Genomic DNA, 26,665 nt, shown 5'->3' on the forward strand with positions numbered 1-26,665 from the left:
ATCCAAACTCATTTGGTTCCATTGCTGATTTCTCCAACATCCCTATTGTTTTGTTTATTTTTAATTAAATGTATATCCTACCTTTCCACTAAAAGCAGTGCTGATGCCAGCTAACAAAAAAAATGTAGGATTATAATTCAAACATAAATACAAATCTATTAAACACAATGAAGAAGCCTTGGTTGGGTGTGTTGCGGAAGGTGGAGCGAAAGAGCCATGGGCAGTTCTGCCTTCCTGTTAGCTCTGATTGGCTTCTAGAGCAAGCACAGGTCTACTTTTAGCTTTGTGAACCGCTCCAAGAGCCCTTGGCCTTTAACAATCTGACTCAGTCAGCTCATAGCAGAACCAGTTTAACCTGTGTCCTGCAATTTAGTGAGACAAATTGGCAAGTTGCTCCTTAACCACACCAGTCTGAACTCTGATCCAGGGCAGAAGAAGAGTTAAACGGTCTTGGGGTGAACTGCAGAGGTGATGCTGGCCAGTCCCTCTTTCTTCACCTTCTTTGGATTCGGAAGTACTTGGTCTAAACCGTCATTGGGGAATGGGAGGTGACAGCCATTCTGATGAATCCTGTGGCAGTCTTATAGAGACTATTTGACTCCTGCTTCAGTTACTTTACTCCTAGGTTGGCTAGCCCCTGCTGTCAGGGATAGCTAAGCCCACCCGCTGTGTAGTAAGGAAACAGAGACTCTCTGTGCAATCCACAAACACTTTATTCAGCTAATAACACCTCTCTACACCTGTAATGTTTCGCCTAATAAGCTAAACAAAGGGGGCAGTTGACTGTCAACTCAAATGGACAGCTTCCTACCATGTCCAGATGTTTACCTGCCTCCTTCTGACAGGCAGCCAATTTGGTGGATGACCTCCCACCTCCTCTCAATTCCCCCCATTTAACTGCACCAAACTCTGGTGTCTGTCAGTTCCGGTGCTCCCTGCCCCTCTGACACAAGCTGAGTTCCTATGGGGAGGGGGATGACAGTTTCTGAACCCAGACCTCCTGTTTGATAAGCCCCTGGGAAGATTCATCCCTTACTCCTGGATAGGCCCAGGGAATTCCGACCCCTTCCCCCCACTTCCAGTCTTGGGTGGGCTGCTTCTAGCTCTGCCTCCAAATCTGAATCAGAGTCTGAAAACAAACCGGGGAGCTTGGCCCAATCCTGACACCTACACTCTTAGATGAAGCTATACTTTTATACTTCCATGCCTTTGAATGGAGAAAGTTTTCTTAGGTTGCTATGCTCTCCGCTATATCCTGCCAGTTCTTCATAACAAATGGTCAACTTGCTCTACGTAGGGTTCCCTATGGTGCAAGCCATGCCAAGCCTTCAATCTAGGCTTTCTATTATGAGTTGTGAATGTGATATTTGTTTTCATTTCTCTTAAAACTACCAACTGCATTGGTAGTTTTAAGAGAAATGCATTGAGCAGGGGGTTGGACTCGATGGCCTCATACGCCCCTTCCAACTCTACTATTCTATGATTCTATGAACTATTTTGCTATAAACTAGACTTTTCCTTAAAGTAATATCAGGTACTCGTGTTAAGTACTGATTTGCTGAACAGCCAGGATGCAGAAAACAAAAATACAGCCTCTACTGTGCTTGAAAAAGGAGCTACGATTTTGTAGATCTGCCCAGCCCATGGGTTTCTTTTTTTATCCTTCGTTTTAAAAGCATCCTACTGTGGCTTAGAACTCTACTTATATGCTCAGAATAATTAAATTGTTGTTGGCCTACTCCAGCGCATGCATTCCAATGGAAATCATTTGCCTAACACTTGAATGCTGGCAAATGAACACTGGAAAACCATTTTATTCTATGCCAGTGTGATTGGCATGGTTACTCTGGCCAGCCCTATTTGTATAGTACGGTAGAAGTAGCGTAATGTTGAGAGAACTATAATGGCAAGAAACTGAAAAAGGAAAGAGTAGAAAGGAAATAGCGCTGAATCAGTTTCTAGCACAGGAGCAAACGGGACTGAAGACTGTGGTGTAGGGCCTTGTTGAAGCTCTTCTGCCCTGCTCTTTACTCCCCAAGTTGCTGAGGAAGACTTCTAAACAAGCTTCTTGTTTCTCTTGCCTACTTCCTTCACTTGGAGAGAACAAACAATTCTCAACTATTACAAACTTATGCATAGGCCTCATAAACGTTCTTGCACATTGTAATCCATTATATGTGAAAATGTAGTTGTATTAATTTGGAATAGCTGGAAAGCAAGACATTCGAATTATATTGCCTAATTCCGTTAAGTGCCTCTTTCCCATCTTCCTACCAAAGAAGATTCTGATAATGGAATCATTGTTTATCTGTCAAATTCAGTAAACATTATAGATTTTCCATGTTCATTATTCCCAAATTGGTTTTGCTTTTCAAACATAGATAGGGCAGGATACAGGCACTGACTTAAACAGGAGAAAATCGTCTTATATCCAAATACCCCAGCATGACTGGGTTGTGGATTGTATTTCTTATTTATCATAGAATCATAGCATAGTGGAGTTGGAAGGGGCCTATAAGGCCATCGAATCCAACCCCCTGCTCAATGCAGGAATCCACCCTAAAGCATATCTGACTGATGGTTGTCCAGATATGGTTATCAATGGTAATTGCAGGCCAATATCAAACAAATTTATGGACATTTGAAATGTACTAATTCTAATAACCTGTTCAGTTGAAATTTGTCAACTTAACAGTCTTTCAGCAATTAAGAAAGCTATAAAGACTGATCTCTTCCGGCAGGCCTATCTAGTGGAATTTTAGTATGCTTTTAGTATGCTTTTAGGGATGTTTTAACAGCATATAGTAGGTTTTTAATCAGTATTTTATACTTATTGTTGTTCCCTGCCTCGATCTAGATGGAGAAGCGGATAAGAAATAAATCATCATCATCATCATCATGCTAAGTCATGGTTAGGCCAGTAACCCTTTCATAGCAAAGGATTAGTGAGTGTGTTTAAACCATGGCTATCTAGCTACCATAGTTAGGAAAGGTTCACACAACACACTAAGTCATGGTTCACATGACACACTAAGCCATAATGTTTAGCTCAAAATGATTAACCACTATGGTTTAGTGTGTTATCTCAATAGGTTCAATGTTAATGAGATTAAGGGAGACTGGTCTAGACTAACTTATGATCACCAAAGTGTTCGGCTCCTAAATATTGCCACCCCAAATTATTTGAGGTGAGTTGCAGCATGACAGAATTCTTGGCTGGTCCACCCTATGTCCTCCATGTTGAGGTGTCTCACTGTGTATGTCATACCAAATGTTTCCCTGGCTTTATGACCATATTCGGGTTTAATTTGTTTCTGTACAAATTATGAAAAAAAATTGAAAGACTGATGTGAAGTACAACATATTTCCTTGCAGCAGAAAATGTTATGATCTATCAAATTAACAATACAGATTTTTGTTGTAGCATAAGTTTATTATAAGCCAACGTTGCTGATAGCTCCAGGCTTGACTATTATGATTTATGGTAGAGCAATTGAGGCTGAAATTCTGATCTCTCTCTCTCTCTGACACAAAACACCATGTGTCCTTGGCTAAATTGAAATTTCTCAAATGCATTTCCCCTCCCTCATCCATGTTCCTCATCCTAAATAGGGGCCCAGCAGCTTCTATTCACGCTGTTAAAGGATCACTACCCTCTCTTTATTTTCCATACAAGCATCCTTTCACTTAAGAATCCACCGTCTTGTCTCTTATTTATTCCCATTCACCCTCTCCACATTATACCTGCTGTTGGTTCTCTTTACTCTCTGCTGGGCTTTGCACTTTTTGTCATTCTTTCTCTCAAGCCAGTGCTGCCTGGTCTTCTGTCCCTCTGCAAAACCACCTCCTCTCTTGAACCACCATAGCATCACCGTCTCTGTACATTCTAATATTGGCCCTGGCTAGAGATGTAAAATTTCTGGAAATTTTGAGGCCGTGGGGTGGGGTGGGGGAATTACCTGGGATTTTTCAGGAAAAAACAACATTTTGTTGGGAAATAGAAAAATAAGCAATAATTTTTTTAAGCGCCGGAGGGCATCAGGTTGGGGAAGGATGTCTTATGCAACAAAGTGACTTCAGATGTGTAAAAAGTCACTTTGTTGCTTTAACACAGCCTTCTCCAACCTGGTACTCTCCAGATATTTTGGACTTCAGTTCCCATCAGCCTCAGGCAGCATGGCCAACGGTCAGGAATGCTGGGCACTGTAGTCCAAAACGTCCAGAGGGCACCAGGCTGGGGAGGCTACTTTAGAAATATAGAGTGTTCCTAAAGTTAATTTATGTATAACTTATTTTGCTCATAAAATTATCATTATATTTAAAAACTTTTAAAAGTAAACAAAGTAAATTTGTAATTATTATCTGAATAGATTAGAACTACATTAAATGACTAACACAGGACTCTATAGAACAAAACCCAAACCATCAAGGATGCACATTTACTGTCAGGAAACTGAGCATAAGTGTCCATCAGTAAAATATACTTTAGATTAATATTATTAATAAGAAATGTAACAAATAACTATGCTGGGAATCTTATATAAGAATGCTATAGTGTAAGGCTTATTACCCGAGAGCTATTGGACCGATTTTGCTCATTTTTGTTTTAAGCTGAAGCTTGAGCAGTGTAGACATGCAGAACATTTTGAAAGTTCAAAAAATTCAGAGCTCATGCTTGAATAACAATTCATTTCTTCCTCACCAAGCAGGCATGGCAGCCCCTCTGCCAGCAGGATAACAGACACTTCTTGAAGAGATGCTGTATTTAATAAACTTAAACGTTTCTTATTTTCGATCACTGTAAGAAATAATGTTGTCGTACCTTTCTCCAGGCCTGTAGCCAGGGATGCGCTGGGAGGGCCTGCCCTCTCCCCTAAATTTTCTATTGCCCCCTAATTATTTTACAAATAATTTAACAAACGGTTTATAATTTTGTCTTTAAAAGGCCTGCAAACCAGATGAACTGCCCCTGTACTTTTTTGGCAGCACCCCCACAGACCTTTAAGGCTAGCTATGGTCCCACCTTTCTCCAAATCTTGTAACCTTGGGGTCATCTCTCATTAGCTATGTCGTGGTCCTGATCAAAAGTCCCCCACGAAGCTGCTATTTGGCATGGCCTTCCCTCCCTGCATGCTACAATCCCAATTTTAAACACACAATACCCACATACCTCAGAGATAAGCAAGAACTCTCTAGTTAGCAATAGAGAGGATTTAATTTTGTTTTGCTCTACTGCTATTGAAGCTATGTGTGTGTGTGAGAGAGAGATTACTATAGAGTTATTTTGATTTGTAATTTCTGAATTGTATGGCTGATTTTTATATCAAGCTCAATTGTAGACTGTCTGTTGTACTCTTGCTCCTGTCAATTCTACCCTGCAAAAATGGCTCTTCCCCCTGGCTGGTTATCCTACAGTTGATCTTTCTTTAGATTTGGGGTCCATTAAAAAAAAATAGCACGGAAGTATTAGCGGGCAAGTGGAAGGATTAATTGCCTTCTCCCCACATCTCCCTTCTCCCAGATTTGCAGTGTGTTCCTCTCATAACATCTAGTTCCACCTATAACTGAAGCTGACACATCATAACACCTCTCCCATAGTGGCAGCAGCTGGGGCTTTAAAAGCTAATTTCATGACATGCCAAACCAATAAAGAAGCATATTGAACAGATAGCAGCTAAATAGTTGTTTGCTTTAGATTTCATATCATCTGTTGATGAACTTGGAAAGGGCATTATTTTTGCCATAGTGTTTAAACTTGCCAGGGTCTTCCACTGCTACTGTAATTAAGTGGCTTTTTTTGTGGTCCTCTTCCCAGGCTTGGTCTAGAAAGGGGTGCAACAGCTAAGGAAGCGTTGGATGTAATCGCCTCTCTGTTGGAAGAGCATGGCCAAGGTGGAAATTACTATGAAGATGGGAATTTGTGCCATGCATTCCAGACTGGTTATCTAATAGTGGACAGAAAAGAAGCGTGGGTAGTAGAGACTATTGGGAAATACTGGGCTGCAGAAAAAATTACAGGTTGGTTTTAATGTTTATCCCAAGCTGCTACTTATGAAGAAGCTAAGCAATACATGTACATTTCCCATGGTGGTAAAGAGTTATTCATGGGTTGTTGTTGTTTTTTAAATTGCTTACTACATTTCTATATTTCCCTATAACTGAAGTTCTCTCTGTGATTTCTAGATAGTGGTTAAATCAACAAAATATAAAACTGAGGAATAAAACTGGCAAAAGATCTCAGATAGATTAAAGCACTTCTTGTAAGCACGAACACATTTTTAAGACTAAAAAGTCTGGGATAATAAATAAGGCCTTTACCTAGCACTGAAAAGAACACAAAATAGGCAGCAGGTGAATATTTCTGAGGTAGGCATTCCATGAGCTAGGTGCCACTATCAAAAAGGCCCTCTGTTCTAGTAGTAACCTGCCTCACTTGATTCAATGGGATCACCTCAAGAAGGGCCTCAGAAAATTATCTTAGGGTCTGGGTAGGTATATATGGGAGGAGACAAGAGGCTGAATCTGCTATATCTATTTATTTGTTATTTTTAGAGCTGTTCCTTCCTGCTTTTTGCTTATCAGAGGCAATTTCTGAGAGTACTGTTATGATGGCTGGTTGAGTTTTGGGTCATAATCTAGAATGCTTGTTCTGCATAAGGCAATCAGTTCTCTGTTTGTTTCCCCCCCTTCACACGGGTTTCATGTGTCAAAAATATCCATTCATATTTCTCTTCCACATGCAGAAGTATGTTTATACAGATATGCACACACAGAGAGCTAATTCTGCCTATTTCTTGGATATCCGTACCTTGAATCCAAAGCTCTGTGACACACTGACATTTTCACAGCCGTTTCTCATTGTCCCTGATATTTACTGACCTTTAAAATGGCACAGAATCAAATTGGTCTTCCATGTGCAAATTTGTTCTGCTCTCTTCATGGAAAGCCTTTACATTTTCCTATAGATTGTGCAAACGACTCTGGGCTGGACTGAGTTTTAGCCATACTTGGAGCAGACCCACTGATGGAACTTAGTTTAGCTGATGCTGATCTAAGTGTGACTAAATGGGGACCCAACCATTATCTTTTTAACTCTTATCACCCAGGCCAGAGTTCTTTGTGTACACTGATTCTCACATGGTGTGGTATCCCTCAAGCATAGGGACCATAGGGGTGAGCTTACCTGCTCAGCCTGCCGCTTGCCCCTGGACTACCGGGCAATAACTTCAGAGCCTTTTCCTTTCTGGATTCCTTTATTATTGAAACTTCCTGGAACAGTGACACACCAAACTCCCTGCAGCAAGGCCCATGCCACAAAGTGCATGAAACAGAAGCCCCACACAGGCCTTCGATGAGGACCTGGTGACTTAGCAGCTGCAGGCCTCTTAAAGGTACATCCACATATCACACATGGTGCTTCTGCATACGTAGTTTGTACGCTTCAGTCCATTGCTATGAATGGTACATGGATTGGGCCCCCCATTGAAAGGAACGTGGAAGGTGAGGGAGATCTGTTTCAATGTTGGAGTGTGCCTGGCACTGCGATGGATAATTGTTTGGCACTTTCCATATCCAGTTAGGATCGAGTAGCAGGGAATGGTGAAAATATTTGCCTAAGAGCTTGAAGAGCCATTACCATTGACCTGGTTTGCACATCACAATAACTTGGAATTTTAATTCTGGGTGATCGCGAATGAGGTAGTGTGCTGGTTCACACTGCCTGATCACTCCTACTTCAAGGGAGAGCAGCTAAAGAAACAACAGACCTTCCATTTTTTTATTTGATTAGTATGAAGTGCAAACCAGCCACTTTGGTTTCTCTCTCTCCCCCCGCCGTCAAGAAGTGCTGGAGAAAGAACTCATGATTCTTGCACCAACTCAGCTGTAAAGCACAACTGCATCTCCCACTTTGCTTCTCCTCTAGTGTCTTTACCTCCCCACCCCTCCACCTGCTCTAGGTCAAAATGGGGACCTTACTAGTAATGGGAGGTAGAAAAGGAAGATGGACAAAGAGATCAGTGCAGCCTACTTCCTTGCTTTTAAAAATACAGGCACCATTTCGGGGGGGGGGGGGCGGGCGAAACTGGCAACCCTATGTACAAGTATAGTTTGATTACATATAGTTTGATGTACAAGTATAGTTTGATCTCACCTCTTGTGCCCGTGTGGTCTTGAATGTTGATCTTTTAGGAGGTAAACTGAAGGTTCACATGTAACACTAAGCCATAAATTAGCATTACATGCATGAGTAACAATGAGCCTGTATGACCAGGAGGAGGAATAAACCACAATTTTGTTTCGCTTTAGCCTGGTTTGTCTCTGTGTGCAAACCAGGAATTGTGGTTTAAAAAGAAACTATAAAAGAAACTATAGTGAATTGATAAATAAACCAGAAAAACAATCCAAGGTTTGATGGGTTTTTTTTAACCACAATAGTTCACAGGTAAGGAAAACCCAGGAGTCTGCTAGTGAAACTAAATTCTGGCTTTTTTCTTCTTCTGGCTGCATGGGAGGGGGAAGTGCTCAAGTCTGGTGCTTCTTGCAGGGACATCCCTTCTCATGTATATAATACTAAATCCTGGGTTACCATTAATGTGTGAACCGGGCCATTGTGTTGGCTCAGACAGCTATTGAGGTCAGGGATAGAGAGGAGTTACTCCTGGCATCGTAATATTAAGAGCAACTACTTCTCTTCTTCAGCTCTCTCTATTAGCGTAATGTTTTTTGTAAGACAGTTTGGTAAAACGATGTCTAATGCAAGTTATTTACAAATACATCAAGAGTATTCAACTCTGACAGTAGTGATCCTGAGAATGGCAATTCACCATTGCTTTGCACATTCTACAGAGTGAGTCTTCTACTAATCCATGATGTTATCTGTATTCCTAGTTGACCTGACATTACTGGATGCAAAATGGATTTAGCTTAAGTTTTTAATTATTTAATGAATTGCATGAGTGTCCCACTATTTATTTAACTCTCCTTCGGGTACGACTTTTTTCATAGAGGGAGTAAAATGCATCTGCAACCAGCTTTGCTTAACCACAAAAATTGATGCAGAGCATTCTGAGCTTAGAAGTTACGCAGAAAGTCAAGGATGGTGGACCACAGATACGGAGTTCAACTTCGCTCAAGTATTTTCTCAAGTGGATAATCATTCAGATTGTTGTATAGGGAAGGAGAGCCTAGAAAAGCAAGAAGGTAAGTAGAGGATCTCTTCTCCCCACCTTCCCTGCAACCGATTTTTATAATTTCGTTTGTAGATTAAAGTATGACGAGAGCTTCTGACTTTGCTTCTTCTATAAACTCCTCCCACTCCTGTAGAATACCTTCTTGAAATGAATCATATAGGCATTTGTTGAGGATATTCTAGGGAGAAGATATGTGCAAAATGCGGTGGACTTTGAAGGGTGAACTTTGTAGATCAACTTCTCTGGCTTCCAGTTTGTTTCCATGCACAATTCAAAGATTTTGACCTACAAAGCTCTTAACGGTTTGGAGCCAGGGTATCTGCAGGACCTCCTCCTTCCATATGAGCCTGCCAATAATTTAATCATCATCAGATGTCCTGTTATAAATCCCACCAACTACAGAGGCCAAGTTGATGAGTATACTAGACAGGGCCTTTTCTGCAGGAGCACCCTAATCTTCAAACTCCTTCATGAGAGGGAGATTTTGCTTTCGGTAGGCACTGAGGATTGTTCCACTCTGTGGGGATTTTAATCCTGTGTAATGTTTTATGTTGTTCTTCCGTTTTAATGCTGTACTTAAATTTTATTGCATGGTATGGTTTTTGTTCCCGTGTTTCTTGGTTTTATGATAAGTATTAATGTTATGTTTTATTGCACATGATCCCAGGTACTTGGTAGGTGAAGGGTGCAACATAAAATTAAATAAATAAATAGGGTTGCATTGAATTTTCATGGTATTTGTTTTTATTAGTGAAAGGTGAAGGCATGAAGATGTTTTCTCTGAAAGGAAAAACAACCTTTACCTGTGAATTGCATTTCCTTTCCTCTCTCATGGCAAATCACTTGCCAGGAGGGTAGGAGGATCATGCTGGACATCTTGCTGCAAATTGCCTTCTTTGAATAGTTGTAGGTACTTAAAAAAGGAGGCAGTGTTGAACAAATATGCAAAGTGTGATCTCCCTCCCATCTCGATAACAAAGTGTGCGGCAGGGTGGGGGTTCATAGATCCTCTTGCACTCTGTATGGCCTCCTTTAAAGTGGCATTTTGGGGTAAAAACTGGGTTCCTCCATTTTGCCTTCACCCTAGTTATAGTCTAGTTCCTAACTTATTACCTACTCAAGGTTTATGTCCTGTTCATGCTCCTGCTTCTGATTTTTTTTCCAGGCAACATCACTGTGCAATCAGTGATTGACATCCTGCGTGATAAGGCTGGCGGTATATGTGTGGATTCGGAGTCTTTTCTTACTACAGCGAGCATGGTGTCTGTATTATCTCAAAACCTTAGTTCACCGTGCATCCATTATTTCACTGGCACACCAGACCCATCGAGGTATATTGGAGTGCCTGGTATCGTGCCACTAGTTTTTTGTGTCTCAAGAATTACCTCCTAATTTTATTCTTAAAAACTTCTCTAATAAGCTAAATTCATTGATATAAAGTTAATCAGTGTAGGGAAACATTCAAATAGTTTCTTGTTTGCCTGGCTCCATTTCTACCACTAGTGCTGTACATCTATGGCTTCATCTACACCAAGCAGGACATTGCACTATGAAAGTGGTATATAAAAGGCAGGAGCCACACTACTGCTTTATAATGGTATTGAAGTGCACTGACAGCTGTTGGGGCCCATTGACATACACCATATATCACTTTTATACCGCTGTATCCTGTTTGGTGTGGCTGTATATACCACTTTCATAGTGCAATATCCTGCATGGTGTAGATGAGCCCTATGTGGGCAAAGGCAGGTTTGGAAGGCAGATGCACACACTAGCTAACTGTTCTCACCAGTTTCAATGTTGTAACCATAATAGCATGTGGCCCTCTGTCTTTGATGGACTGAAAGCCAGGTTGACTCAGCAAGATTTCCAGCAGTAGATTCTGCTGCACCAGGGCTGCTTATCACTCTTCCATTTTCCATCTTGAGTCTGACAGCCATGGTTGCATTCTATTAAAAGTTCATCAGCATACTGTGCCTATTGTATGCTGTAAGCTGCATGCAAAATAGTTCATTAAACTCTCTTCTCTGCCAGAGCCCTTCCCCACCCTGACCAGAAATTTTGACATGAGGCTTCATTTAAAAAGTTCCACTAAAGAACACAAGAGTTATGTTGGATCTGATTGAGGGTCCATCTAGTCCAGCTTTCTGTGGCCAACTAGCTACCCGTTGGAAACCCACAAGCAGGACACAAGTGCAAATAGCACCCTTCTGCCTATGTTCCCTAGCAACTGGTGTACCTGGGCATACTGCTTCTGATATTGGCGGTAATATATAGCCATCAGGACTAGTAGCCATCGATAGCCTTATCCTCCCTGAATTTGTCCAATCGCCTTTTAAAGCCATCCAAATTAGTGGCCCTTATTACATCTTGCGGTAGCACATTCCATAGTTTAACTATGCACTGTGGGAAGAGACTATGCTTCTTGGGATGACCCTGGGTTCAAGTATTATGAGGGAGAAAATGTCTCCCTATTCACTTTGTCCACACCATGCATAATTCTGTACACCTCCATGTCTCCCGTGTTGCCTAGTAATCTATATAGTTGCTAGTGCTTTAAGTGTGGATAAGACTACTAATAGAATGTGGAATGAAGAGTATTTTACTGGCAGATGTATACCTATACAGGTTTCCTTCAAGAAGGGAATGTGAATGTGGTGGTCTTTCCATAGTACCCCTCCTGCACTAAAATCTATTTTGGGTACAATCCTAGTGTATTTATGTTAGTGAGTCACCTTTGATTCATCATTTCCTAAGCAGTGTTTGTCTTTTTGTCGATACAATTGTTTGGATCATTCTTGTCATTTTCAGGGCAAGGGTTTACAGCTCTTCTACTGATTGCAGTTGATGATAATTCCAATAAACTCCCTAAAGTATATGGGAAAATAGCAGCCATTTTGCAAATCTTGATGAAAAGATCAATAGTTCTTCATTAGCATGCCATACAGTAGGTCTTATCCTTTAATCATCCTCATTGTGGCGTTATTGCTTGTTCAGAGTAATGGCTTTGATAATGGAACAAGGATTCTGAGTAAAAGCAAGCCCTTTAATATATTTTCCATAAATAAAAGGAATCAAAAAGAAAAAAAGGATCAGCAGAAAGCAGTAGAATTAATTTAACTTACGTTTTTTACTTCTTAAGGAAAGCCATATGTTATACTTGAATAATTCTTACCATAATAATGATTAAAACAAGGCAGATTAGGAGGCGTACTATTATTCCACCGCCATCTAGTGGCAGAAGAGGATATCACTTTAAAAGTCATTCTTTTCATGGCTGAATTTGTAACAATACAGCAGGAGACATCCTGGTCATTCACAGCGTCATGTAATTGACCCGTGAGCATGCTATAAATCACTCGTTTAGAGACACCCCCAGTATTCTGGCCCTTTCATTGCACTGTAATTTGTGTGTATTGAAAACATTGGAAGTTTGCCTTTAGTAAAAATGTACAAAATCTATCTTAAAAAGCTTTAGCGCTTTTCCTTTTTTTTAAAAAAAAAATAGTTCCTGGTGCTAATTCTTCCCTATTCACTGAAAATGTGTTACAGATCTTGCCTAAGGTATCACAGAAGTTCCAGAATAAAAGGGACAGAAAATACTTTAATATCAATCACTTTGAATATGTGTAAAGACTTCTCCCAAAAATAGCAGTGTTGCCTTTTAAATATTGCTAAACAGAGGATGTATTTACTCCAGTTGTTGAGATCCAAGTAGAATGTTTCAGGATTAAAATCCTATTTATTTGCTGAGATACTTTTCATGGCATAAAGAGGTTCTCTGTGTAATTTAAGGAGTGCAGTGCAGTGGCAAAACGGTACAACTAATGGTTTGATCCCTGACAGTCAAAGTAAAGTGAATCCCTAAAACGTGAACATTTAGAAGGAATTAATGTAGTTTACATTTTGAAAAGTAAAGGCACTCTTTCTTCAGGCTTATAGCCTTGCATTTCTGTGAATGCCTCTGTTTCTTATGACTCAATTAATTTACCCAATTTATGCATCCAAGTTTGTAGAGATATGTCTTTTTTTAAATGCACAACAAACTGCTAGGTGATCATACAAACGATGCCCATCATTACTTATTGGTGCTGCATCTGATCTTTTTCAGGTCCATATTTAAACCTTTTATCTTTGCTGATGATGTGAAATTAGTACCAAAAGTTCAGTCACCCATTTTTGGTAGTGATGATCCTGTGAAAAAAATCCCCCGGTTCCAGGAGAAACCAGACCGCAGGCATGAGTTGTACAAGGCACATGAGTGGGCCCGATATGTCATAGAGACTGATGAGGTAAGGTTTGTTGCTGTCACCTAAAGGAAGCAGCTAGTGGGATGGGGAAAAGATGACCTTCAATATCCAGTTAAAATCTGGATGATATATATCACAAATATTGTATTCTTGTATTCATCTGTGCTCTGTATGGTAATGTGACTCACTTAGTACAGTCTCCTGCATTGCTTAGCAGATTGATAGCACTTTGGGTGTTTTTTTTTAAAAAAAGATTTTTCTCCTCCCTCTACTCAACCGTTATGTATCTGTCCATTTTGGCATCATGGTGTGTCTCCCCCACAAAAAACTGATGTCAAATATATTTGTTGTTCTTAAGGTGCCATTTTTTTTTAACAAACTAATTAGGCTAAAAAAGGCAATATAAAGATTTTTTTGCCGTTTTTCATATTTTTTTGGACATCACAATGTTTAAGATTTTAGAGTGATGTCAAATTTCAGAATTAGGATTTAGAAACTACAACCCCCTCACCCACCCCTAGTTTGGAAATAACAAGTCTCTTACGATCCAAGCCAAACTTTCTTCTTGGCTCATAACCCTACCCCACTAACCCCAAATGTACCATATAGCAGTAGTGGTGGCGGACCATGAAAAGGAAGGAGACTTTCTTGGGGTTCACTAGGCCTCAAAGCCTTACCAACAGGAAGTTGTCTTTAGAAGTTGGAGTTCTTATTAAGGGCCCAAAAGTCCTGACAAGTTGTTATTCCCAGATATTGGAAACTTTTTGTTGGTAAGCTTTTGGGGCCTAATGGAAGGCCCAGGAAGTAGACATGCTCTTTATACTCTCCACCCACAACTGCTGATGCTGGAAGTTTTGAAGAGGAAAAAAGGGGACTGCAAAAGAATTAGGGAGGAGTTTCTGTTCTTAATGGCTGGGCTAACATTTTCTGAAAAAGCTTGAAAAGTGTGAGCCCATTCTGAACTCAAAAGGCCAGGGTTCTTACTGCTGGGCCATGGTGTAACTACCATGCCAGTTATATATAACACACAGTAAATCATGTGGATTTACATGTGGATGCACCTGCACATTTTCACATTCTGTAGAATCAAGACTTTAGTCACATCAACAGCTTTTTATGTTGGCTATTGGTTCTCATAGGAAAAAGGTCAGAAGCTACGAAGAACCATGTTAGACCTTGAAAAACAAGGTTTGGAAGCCATGGAGAGCATCATTACCAGTTCAGAGGTTCTTGATCCTTCTGAAGTAGAGGATCTTTTCTATGACTGTGTCGATACAGAAATTAAGTTCTTCAAGTGAAGTGAGTCCTTCTCATATTCTCATCTCATTTTCATATGTTCACATCAGTTGCTATTTTTATAGAAGTATGAGCTGATATACCTGGCATTGCTTGAGCCCCCGAATAAGGTTTATTTAAAAAATAAGATAAATGTCTCTGATGTAATTTTGTTGATTCTGATCCATGCTGGATTATGTGGGTGTGTCTGGACACATGGCTATTTGGGCCTGCACACAAGAGACCGTTTCATACATGCAGAGGAAGGGGGAAGAAGGTGGACAGGGCTACCACTCCATGCCCCAAACAATGCTCCAGCCCGACCATCAGCTCCTCTTTGGGGCTGCTCTTACCTGCTTGGAGCTGCGATCCAAAGCCCAGAACTGTGTCACAGGAAGCCCAAGCAAGGTGGGTTGTACTACCTGGTGTGACTCCTGCAGTCCAAGACACATGTATGAGCATATTGGGGCTGCAGTCAACAGCCCCTGCTAACTACCTCAGGGCGGCCAACGGCAGAGCTGTGTCCTGTGCAGGAGCTCAGGGAAGTGGATCTTAGTGGATGCCGGCAGCTCCATCCAAGACATGCTGACATGTGTAGCAGTTAAACAGTCTTGCAAGATTGCCCACGAAGCCATGTGCGATGTAGGTATGCTGGGAGTTGCAGGCATCAGCCTACGATTTGTTTTTAATCTTTTAAAAATAGTTCAACCACAGAAATTCTGTTTTTGGGGGGGGGGTTGGCACATTGCACCCCAAATTTTAAGGTTGTAGCTCATATGGAAGTGAATAAACATTTCTGGACATACAAACCCACATACATACTTTCAGCTTTATAGGTAGAGATAAGTCAGCTGAGATGTTTGAGCTGCCTCTTTTGGCACAAATCTGCATAAGAACTCGTTTTTTTAGGGGTTGTGGTTATTTTGCTGAGTCAGTATGAATGGTTTTGGATACTCCTACATCTGCATATTCAGCTTGCATTTTGAATTGCATTTGTAATTAATGGTGAATACTAAGTCTGTTACTTTTTCTTGTTTCAGTGACCATAGACACTGTTCGCCTTTGCATAAGAAGACCATAAAGCTCTTCAAGCCTTGAAAGAGAATCTCGCCATATTGCTGAATTTGGGAGGAAATTTTCATCTTTTTAGAGATATTCCTCAGTAGCTGTATCCGGTTAACGCATTCCTTTCCCTTTTTTCATCATGTGTTGTCCTGTGTGTGTTGTTAAAAGAGAGCATTCACTGACTGGTTCAATTACTGTGTGCATGCTGGCTAATGTAATGGAGAATGTTTTGATTCGTTTGGGCAACAAAACTTAAACCAATGAGTGAGCCAAGGCCATATAATTCTCAATATTGCCTTTCAAATCAAACAAGTCCCTGCAATAATTTCTCTTCTCAGTTGTTTTTGTGTGTGCATAGAGTTGCAAAGGAAAAATGTATTGGATGCATGTGTGTAGAAGAAGAGCTTTACCACCAAGAAATATTGAGTTGAAAATTGGTCCTTTGCTTATTAGTCCCTTCAGCAATGGAATAGCTTCTCACGTTCTAATTCTAGTGAGTAGGATTCAGGTCTACCGAGTTTCATACCGCATCACTTGTGTACATCTTGGAAAAATAACTGTGTCTCTTGCTTCTGCTGCCCCATTCCATACTACTGCATATCAAGCTGTGCTGTTGGGTTTGCATAACCCATTTCCCCCCCAGCTGTATCTCTGAATAGTACTGATGCAGTGACTGCAAATAAGGACCACTCCTCATGTTACAACGCCCAGCTGGAAGCCGCTGAAGAAAAGTTTATACAGGTTTCACTGAAGTTGTTCCTAAAACAAGTAGTACTTTACGCATACTTATTTCTAGGTTCTATCAAAGTCAAGAGGGCTCACGTTCAAATGGTTCTCTTTAGAGCTGTCATTGCTAACTGTAAGTCTGTACAACTTTGCTAACACTGACTAGATTTTACTTGCATGTGAGACTATGGGACTGCCTAGACGGCGGCATGTTGTCACCGCGATAAGCAAAACCCCATGCTTTTGCTGCATCGGGGTTGCGGCAGCTAACCCCAGCATGCAATGAAAGTGCTGGGTTTCCAGCAGCTGGGCCCACCCCCTGCCTGGACTGATGACGACCAATCAGGGCTTGCCATCCACCCCGCCACACCTCCGCATTGAAGAGGGAGCGAGGTCAGACAACTGAAGGGCCATGTTCGCCTCGCTGCATCCTAAAAAGTTGGGGATAAGTCCCCAACTTTTAAAACATGGAGCTTCTCTGGAAAGCCCCCACAGTGGCTTTGAGGTGGCTGCTGCATCATATAGCTTCCAGAATGTAGAGTCGTCCCCTACAGTGTCTGTGCTTTTGTCCAAGGAGCAATATGCCTGTTGCTGCATTCCCAGAGTAATAGGCTCCATTTAAAGTTGGCTTAAGATCAGCATGGTCACAAATGTCTCCATCCCAGCCCGAGTATCCAATTATAACCACACACTTCCTTGAGTCATTTCTGTCCCTAAAAATATCAAATGCCCATTTCAACCAGCACAGTGTAAAAGCTATGAGCAGTGAGTATTCAGATAACATATTTGCTCCCATTTTTAGTTGTCGGAGTGTGTGCAGGATTTTTCCATACAGCCTATAAATTGGCTCTAAGATACTTATGAGGATGATGCTATGCCATTCAAAAATTTCAAGATGTCCTAGACTTTGATAGCTTTATTCCTTCAAGACGGTTACAATGGGGCTTGCTTCATATCCAGTTTCAAGGGCAGGAGAGCAAATTGTCTAGGGATAAAGGCAAATGTTCTAGGTCTGCTGCTCTGCATAAAATCAAGATTTATTTTAAAGGCACATACTGAAAAACATGAAGTATGGAATTGGCTTCTGTAACTGCTCAGAGATCGGTGAAGCAGGCTAGAGGTAATGTTTATAGTCAAGGAAGTGCTGTCAGGTAAGAAGAGTTTTGTGACTGAAATGTTCCTGACAAAACACCAGATTCTATGAGTTATTAACTACATAGTTTGGAGTTGCGTGTATCCAGTTTTAGCTGTTAATTAGCAGACTCTCCCAGGTGGTTGGGACTGTGTCACATGGGTGGAGGTACTAGCTTTTCCTTTCCAATGCACAATCATGCTGAAAATTGCCAAGCCCTTCCCCATAGTTGCTATTCAGAACTGGAGGGAAGCCTCCATGGTCCCCAACTTGGGAAGGGGAGAAATTGGCATGCTCCACAGGGAAGGATTATGGGGCTAATGACTAGAGACTGTTTCTGTACAGTTATTAAGCAATAGTTCATTGGAACGCCAGTAGCTCTATTTGGGTGTTCAAACATGTGGGGAGGGAAAGTGTGTAGAGCATGCGGAGGCTGGCCATCCACATCCCAATGTCGCCATCCGCGTTTGCCTCCCCACCCTTCCTGTATTGATCAGGAAAGTTTGAAGATGAATGTGCTTGGGAACCCTGATGATGCTCCTGAAGGCATGGTGGCTTCTCACTGCATTCAGCTGAATGCACTCAGATGCCCCTTTCAGACCTCCACACTCAATATACAAAGGGCTCCTGTGGGAACATGGTCATTGAAGTGGGACTTTCACCTATGACCTAGCTGCTCTCATTACATATTTACTTTGAATGACTGAACAGGGCTCAGTAAGAGAGTCAGTAACTTACAGTGTGATTTTCTGCACAGTTTGGGTCTTCATTACACAATTCCTCCCCAGCTATAAGTGACTTTTTAACTGTAATCCAACAAAATTGATGTACGAGTATGAAATACATATACAGGCACATGCATGCACACCCGCACATGGGAAAACTAGACCACTGGTTTATTGGCATGAAATTGGAACTGATCTGCTAAATTGATTGAGGATAGATGTGATCCTTACACACACACACCGTCTTGGTCTATCTTCCTTATGTAGTTTGCTTTTTGTCTATCTAGATCACATCAGGCATTGTTAAAGTGAAGATCAAATTCAGCTTTCTATTAGTTGAAATCTACAGAGTCTTTGCTCTCAATCATTACTCCTGTTCTTGAACTTTAAAAGGTGTGTGTGAATAAAAATAACCATGCATATGTTACTGTCAAGTGAATATGATCAAATTCTAAAAGCTGTGCTGCTTGTCCTGTAGTTCAAAACTTCAGAGTTCTGAGTTTAAGTTCTCATTTTGAAAGATGAGTAGGCATCCAAAGGCAATTGAACCTTATAGGACTTTTCCATGTTATATTCAATTGGAAGATCTCTTCCATTAAAAAGTGCATTGGTTTGTGTAGTTTCCTCTGCAAAAAAACCCCAAACATATTTCAGGTATGCCGCAAAATTAGGTCACGCTGCCTCCCCCAGGATGTGTTGGATTGAATCAGAGTTTGTAAATCTTTGTTTACAGATTTCTTGTTGGAACTAATATGTATGAAGAGTTTGCAATCATCTCGGATTTATGTAGTAGTTGGATAATACTGACAAAACTAATAAAGAAAGTGGTTTCTGCATAGAGTGAACTAATATTTCTGTATGCGTTACTGATACATACTTTGGCAGCTGTTTCTTCCTGCTTTTTTCCCCACTGAAAAATAAAACTCAGGGATAAAATATAATGCTGAATTAAATAACTTCTGTTGATTCTCAGTTCAAGAATAATCAACTGTGGACCACCATGTATTACACCACACCTATAAACTTATATGGGGGAGTCCAGACATATCAACATTCAGGGTAAAATACTAGCAAGTAGCTTGCAAACAAACATATGTTTGAAGATAATTTAATATGCAAATCTAAACGAAAGCACTTTTAAACCATTGTCTGACTTACAGGCTCCAATATAGAAAGAAAAGGATGAAGTTGCATTTCATATAGCATTTTAAGTTGAAATTGGACCATAACACAGAGTTATAAGGAAAGAAAAGCCCCCTTTACATCTCTTATACATGCTATTTTTCTAAATATAAGACACGAGGAAAGAATTTTCTGGTATATTTCCAGCTGCATGCTAATACTCATTTTGCGTTTTCTTTCTTCGCCCCTCCAGAAAAAAATAGGTACGTTCCAGAACTCAATAGTTACAAAAGCGTCTATACAGATGTGTTGACTCTTAATTCAAAAAGCAAGGATGAATAGTTCTCATGCCCAGGGAGTTGCTCATATCTCCATTGATGCAAATGCCTCCCTTCCTTGTTGCTACAACATTAAGCATCACAGGAGACTTAAAACAAAATCAGCTAGTTGAAGCACTAGCTCAGGCCTCAGCAACTTGTGCCCCTCCAGATGTTTTGACATAAAACTCCCATCAGCCTTAGGAAGCATAGCCAATGGTGAGAGATGGGTGTTGTGGCCCTCCAGATGTTTTGGCCTACAAATTGCCCAAGACTGCTAACTGCTGAATATCCCACTTATGATGGCTAAGATACAGATATAGTTTGTGTTTCCGGTTGCTTCTTGAACAAGTTATCTTTAGAACAGTTGCTAATATCTCAGTCTTAAGGCCAAGCTAGGATTACCTAGCAAGACACATGTAAATGTTGCCTGCTGTGTTTTTATTTTATTGAAAAGCAGCCAAAGGAGACTGCAAGTTATAAGAGAAGGAATAGTGGGCGTACTTAACCCATTTTTCTTTAACCCTGTCTTTTTGTGAATATACATGCATACATGTAGTGTTCCACTGGAAATATATACAATTGTATGAACTGGAAAGCCACTTTAGGGAAGCCCCAAGAGACTAGAAAGAGATTTATAAAAAGTTAACAGTGTGTAGAATTCAAAAGCGGGGCCAGGGAGAGAACTTGTGCGCATTTAATAAATACAACAAATCCCGTTTGGAAGCACAGTTTACTTGGTGAAGCTAATTACAACCAGGAACTTCAGCCATTGCCATCTATGGCATTCTGCACAGTGCAAACAAATTATGTGCAAATAGAGTATACCATATACAGGTAGACCACTACCTGAATCATGCTGAGTACTCCATCGAATTTAAAACAAAATTCAGGCCAATTTTAAAGCTATTTAAACTGAACTGAACAATAATATGTTTAAACTCCTTCCTAACAGTCCATGCACTGCTATTCCATCCCATCTTTATCCAGCATTTATAAGCCTTTAAATCCCACATTGGATCTTGTGTATAGCACTAGTCTTGTCACCCTGAATGACCATCAAAACAATGTGCTATATTTTACAATATCATTGTTGATTCTTTTAGCAATACTCCTGTTTCACGGATCTGTTCATCTCACTTGTGTTCTTAAGGGAGGATTGTTGGTGCTATCTGGAAAAATTAAGGAGGAAACTTGCTAAAATTTTCATATAACCATTGCTCAACAATCAATAAAGTTTAAGCTACGTTTTGGAGAAATAGGGAAACAGACAATGCAATTCACAAGCCACTTTAAATTCAGCATTTGTCCATGTATTTTCTACTATATTGGTATTCTGTAAAGGCCTGTGAATCCAATGAGGAAGATGCCCTGGGTTTGTGGCTTGCACTGAATATAGATGCAACAGAACCACGAGTTCGGCAAATACGGCAAATTTGTCCCGCAATATCAGGGATGGGCAACTTGTGGCTCTCCAGATGTTTTGGCCTGCAACTCTCATCATCCTCACCATTGGCTATGCTGGCTAGAGCTGATGGTAGTTATCAGCTAAAACATCTGGAGGGCTACAAGTTGCCCACCCCAAGCTATATAATACAGCATGCCGTTATATAGCATTTATGGCTCTGGGATGGGCCAAGAAAGATGTAACATAAATCACTCCTAGAGATTTATACCCCCTTTCACACTCACACAGCTTATGTTATTAAATTATGCTGCCACATCTGCCTTAAAGCAGCTGACCAAGACACCAATGAACTTTGCTCCTTTTGCTAGAACAGCCTTCTCTAATCTGGTACCCTCCAGATGTGGGATCAAAAGGTGACTTGTAAATTTATAACAATTTTTTTAAACTATTGGAGTATGGCTGAGGATGTTGAACACTGGAGTGCAACACATCTAGAAGGCACCAAGTTGGGGAATGCTGGGCTAGAAGCTTATTTTTAGCTACTGCAGAGGTGAATTTGTTTCGTTTGTAATGCTATACTATATTACAAATTGAGATATTTTGCCAACTTGGAATGTTAAGTGCAAGTCTACGCATGTGTGGTACAGATGTAGCAAGTCACGTGACCAAAATGAATTGCTTTCTAGTACATGTACAGAAGTTCTTTAATATTCACTGATGAAACTGATTGAACTGCATGATTTGACCAAACAGACTTCTGTTTGGTGACCATGTACTGAATTTTGTGTTGGTTCTCTTCATTGTTTCTTGCCAAGATTTTATGGGGTCACTGGTTGAAACTACATGGCAATGGTTTTTTGAGGTGATTTCATTTAAATCTGGATTTTTGTGAAATTGGGTTAGCTCCTCCCAGGGCAAATGGTAGCCAGTAAAGTGGTTTATACATTAAAATAAAAACTACTTGCATGGAGCAAACGGAACCTGAAACTGCATTAGTTCGGAGTTGGGTGGGTGGAATCCCATGAGGAGAAATGAACGTCATGAACTCCCAGAGCCAGTGTGATGTAGTGGCTAAAGTGTTGGACTGGGAGTCGGGAGATCCTGGTTCTAGTCCCCACTTGGCCATGGAAACCCAGTGGGTGACTTTGGGCCAGTCACAGACTCTCAGCCCAACCCACCTCACAGGATTGTTGTTGTGAGGATAAAATGGAGAGGAGGAGGACTATGTACACCGCCTTGAGTTCCTTAAGAAGAAAAAAGACGGGATATAAATGCAATCATCATCATCATCATCATCACAGCAAAAAGCTCTCCTCCATCTCCAGCCCTACTCTGCAGGATTAGGGGTCATCTGGGGACCATCAGTGCAACTGGAGAGTTACTTACTCTGAAGTATGTGTATCTAGCCCTCATTTGCAACAGGGCTGGCTGCCCCTCCCCACTCCCACAGTCAATATATATATATTAAAGGAATTCTCCCAGCTTCTCTGCTCCTGTACTCAGGAAAGTACAATTGAGGTCACTTCTGGGTAGACCCGTTTAGCATGCCACTCTCCCCATGGCCACCCATGCAAGTTTCCTTTCTGCCAATCAGTGCTGCTCCCAGCCGTGCACAGCGAGGCCAGTTCAAATCACACACACTTCCAAACCTCTCTGAAGCTGCTGCAATGGAAAGATCCATCAGAAAACCAGTGTCCAAAACATCAGATTTTACAGCAAGAAACCGCGCACTTGCAACTGAGATGGGCTTGCGTCAAATGACTTGATTGTTTTCAGGCCACAGCAGGACTAGAGTAAATACCCCATGTAGATAGGCCCACCATCAGTCAACCAGCTGTAAAACCCTCTCTTGTTTAATCAAGGGTAATAAAAGCCATTAAACTGTGCTGAAGTGGCTACACTATATTAGAAGTTCCCTACTTACCTCTAGCTTCCTGGCTAGGATAAATTTTCTGACATGGCTTAAATTCATCAGGAGGAGGGAATTCTTCCACGGAATGGAAAGTAAATTTAGACTCAAAGTCATCTGGAGAGAGTTAAGTTTTAAAAAAGAAGAAGTTTGGATTATAATAAAGAAATTATCAAGGACTTGTACTCTAACAGTACACATTTACTCAGAAGTAAGCTCCATTGTGTTCAATAGGACTTGTCCCCAGATAAGAGTATATAGGGACTGCAGCCTAAAGAATTGTAGAAAAATGGTAAAAGAAAGGACTAAAAGGTCGTAATCTCTTGTTCTGCAAGTTTGGTTCTTCAGCTGTCAAATCCCAGAATTATAATAGATTGACCTACTAAGATTTTCGGGCCAAGATTCATTGGTAAGGAGTCATCCCATATGATGACTCTATTAAAACTGAAGTTTTTCCTCTAAGTGTGTCAGGTACCATCCATTTTTCTGCCTCAAAATTACTATGGAAAGTTACATTTGTATCCAAAATCTACAGCAAAGAAGCTCAAAAAAATATACTCAAAAATAACTTCTTTATGCCTATATTCTTTCTGCTAATTCTAAAACATTGTTCAGTTTGTATTAGTATTCCTAAGTGGACCATATTTTTAAAAAGCGTGCATGGATGACTAAAACCATCACTTTGTGAGAAGATAAGCACCGGTATTTCCTGCATGCCTCCTCATTTGTATCTTCTGTACAGAGTAAAGGGGTGTTCATTTAGCAACATTACCCATTATGTGCACAGTTCCATTCTTCAGTGATGGATAGAGGTCGTGGGTAACCAGCCACGGAGATACCTGAGCATATTGGCATTTGCTTGTGAGCTCAGTTGTTGGAGACCTTGCAGGAGGAAGCGGTGGTGGCATCAACTTAGCTAAGAGAAATAAACAGAAGTTAGGAACTAAGAAAATAGGGAGACGATACACCAAATGGATAAGTATTTCATTCCTGTTCTGTTCCTATCCCCTCTTCATTTTATCCTTACAAGAAGTCTGTGAGGTAGATTAGGCTAAGATGTGAGTCCTATACGGGCATTCAAAGAAGTAACCTACCTGTGTGGACCCACACCATGCAGTCCCTCCCTCTGATGTGTATAGCATATGTCAGCAGTGGGGGGCAATATGCAAGCAGCCCCCCTCCTGCAGACTTTTGCACTGTACGTGCAGATGCCAGGAGTGGGGGGACCCTACTTAGCATGTGCAGTACTAGGGTGCAGGTCTAGGCAAGCAACAGCCCCACTCCCTCCTTGCATGTTAAGGTAAGATTTGAACTCCCAAATAGGGCTTCTGTGACTGGCCCAAAGTCACCTGGTGAGCTTCATGGATGAGTGAGCATTTCAACTCAGTCTAACACTCTAACCATTACACCTTGCAGACAACTCAAACATTTGAAAATAATGGCTTGTTCAAAGCTAAGAGCCAATCTCCATTATCAGAACATTCCCGCAGTGCAGCCCTATTGAAATTGTAGCATTTTAAATGGCAAGTGCAGAAACTTCAAATTGAAATGCAAACCCCTCCCTGCTCTTAGAAGTTAGCTCAGCACGGAGAGAGAAAACAATAATCTGCCCATCTTCCCAATGGGCTTTTTTTTTGATGGTCAAAGTTGTTGTTGTTTTTAACTGGAAGGAACAGTCAAACATTCAACTCATCTAACTGAGCCCTGAAGTGGTACAATCCCACTCCCAACAGAACTCTACCACAGGATTGTTCCAAATAAACAGACAGATTCTAAATGCTTCCACAGAGATGTATAGCTCTTTCTGTGGGCCCTGTTGGTTGGCAGTTTTTGCTTAAATATACTTGTATACACGTCTGTTGTACACACGCTTGTACACATGTTGAGTAGCCCTTTTATAATTTCTGCTCTTGGTCCCTCCCCCTGGTTTGTACTTATGTCCATTTATTTTGAATGACATATAGCAATGCCTTTCAAGTCAGCCCTATTCTTTGTCTACAAACTGAAGACTGCAAAAAATGTTGGAGATGTTTGTACTGAAATTTGGCGTGGTTTTGGGGAGGAATAATGAACAGATGTCCAAACACGAAACAGCTCCTCACTTTAAGGAACCTGTGTGGACTGTACATAACACACACACGGGTATCCAATACACACAGGCTCACAGACGATGCTGGGTGAGGAAGAGGAGGAACAATGCCTTATGGGCTAGACCGGAGGCGCTCCAGTGGGGAGCCAGCTAAAGAGTGTAATGCTTACCTCCGCCTCTTCCTTGTCTCCTCCTATGCGTTGCAGCCACTTGCTGTGTAACAGGAGGGGCCGGGGGAAGGGGCAGTGACTGAATGCCGGGCTTTTGCAACTGAGACTGCACGAATGGCGACTTGGGGGGCAGTGGGGGGGCGGTGGGATCACTGCTGCCGCTCAAGGCACTGTTAGAGGTTGGCGAAGGTGGCGGCGACAAAGACGTCCTGTGGGAGGCGGCAAAGGTGGACATAGAAGGCACAGGAGGAGGAGGTGGTGGTGGCGGCATAGGAGGGGAATGAATTCTTAGATCAGGTTGGGAGGAAGATGGGCTGGAGCACTCACTTGCTCTGCCTGCCAGGCCACAAGGGGGCACTGGAGGCAAGGGAGGAGGAGGGGGCGGTGGGTGTGATGGTAGGTGCAATGGGGATGCTTGAGTTTTGGGGGGCTTGTCACTCTGAGAGGGAGCAGCAGCAGCAGCACTGTTTGGGGAGAGGAGCTTGTCAGGGCTTTCAACCAAAGGTGGGGGAAGAGGGGGAGGAGGGGGAAAGATCAGGGAAGGTTTGTTAGAGGACGTTGGTAGCAGTGGCGGTGGCGCTTGAGGGGGGGGAGAAGGAGCAGGGACGCTGGGTGGTGCAGGGATGCCGGCAGGAGCAGGGATGCTGAGGCGAAGTGGCACCACTCGCGGGACCCGGGGTGCTTCTGACTGATCAGCCGGCTTTGAGTCATCAGCTGTCATTTGAAGGTTGCCACTGGCTTTCCCGTGGTTGTTCAGCGGAGCTGGAGCCGTTGGAGGAAGAGACGTTCTGACAGCATGGGGCTTCCCGGTCCTACTAGCTGAAGAAACCAACCAAAAGCTTTAGGATGCAGCAAATAAACCATCTATGTTTACAACCTAAAAATGGCACAGGTGGTTCACTTTGTGAGTAAATCCATTGGTCAAACCTGGATCAAAAAAACGGAGGAGAATTTTCTCCCCTAACTAGGCTCTTCATCACTGTTGATGTTGCTTTCCGGCCATACATTTCTCGCCTTTCCAACCCTACTGATTAGTTTTTAGATGCTGCAGCACCGACAGCGAATCAGTCATTTCCCAGGAGGCAGAGCCGAGGCAGCGGAAAACCCCAGCCGTTTGCTTCATTATGGCCAACAGAGTTTCACAGCTCCTACTCGGCAGAGATGAGTAATAGTTTGTGTACATCTCAGTTATATGGCACCGACAGAGAAGCCCTGGGGCAGCAGCTGCACTCAGGTGAGGCCTCCCTCAGTTCAGGTGCTGCTGCCCTTCCATCCAGCGCTGTGGC

At 41.7% G+C, this 26,665-nt stretch overlaps 2 protein-coding genes across 3 annotated transcripts in view; one reads left to right on the forward strand and one right to left on the reverse strand.

Annotated features, from left to right (window-relative positions):
- The window catches only part of SCRN1 (secernin 1), a 33,544-nt gene extending 16,852 nt beyond the window's left edge, over positions 1-16,692 (forward strand). For both annotated transcript variants that reach the window (XM_063128663.1, XM_063128670.1), the window contains exons 4-9: positions 5,816-6,018; positions 9,007-9,201; positions 10,357-10,522; positions 13,303-13,483; positions 14,581-14,740; positions 15,757-16,692. In XM_063128663.1, the coding sequence (XP_062984733.1) occupies positions 5,816-6,018; positions 9,007-9,201; positions 10,357-10,522; positions 13,303-13,483; positions 14,581-14,739 (904 nt within the window). In that variant the 3' untranslated portion in view covers position 14,740; positions 15,757-16,692. The remainder of the gene's footprint in view (positions 1-5,815; positions 6,019-9,006; positions 9,202-10,356; positions 10,523-13,302; positions 13,484-14,580; positions 14,741-15,756) is intronic.
- A 2,797-nt stretch (positions 16,693-19,489) lies between these two features.
- Positions 19,490-26,665, reverse strand: part of WIPF3 (WAS/WASL interacting protein family member 3) — a 56,178-nt gene continuing 49,002 nt past the window's right edge. Inside the window, exons 5-8 of the mRNA XM_063128701.1 lie at positions 25,380-26,198; positions 23,893-24,036; positions 23,136-23,237; positions 19,490-20,975 (exon numbers count right to left, since the gene is read on the reverse strand). Of these exons, the coding sequence (XP_062984771.1) occupies positions 20,935-20,975; positions 23,136-23,237; positions 23,893-24,036; positions 25,380-26,198 (1,106 nt within the window). The 3' untranslated portion in view covers positions 19,490-20,934. The remainder of the gene's footprint in view (positions 20,976-23,135; positions 23,238-23,892; positions 24,037-25,379; positions 26,199-26,665) is intronic.

The sequence above is a fragment of the Elgaria multicarinata genome, chromosome 1, assembly GCF_023053635.1.
Source record: "Elgaria multicarinata webbii isolate HBS135686 ecotype San Diego chromosome 1, rElgMul1.1.pri, whole genome shotgun sequence".
NCBI lineage: Eukaryota > Metazoa > Chordata > Lepidosauria > Squamata > Anguidae > Elgaria > Elgaria multicarinata.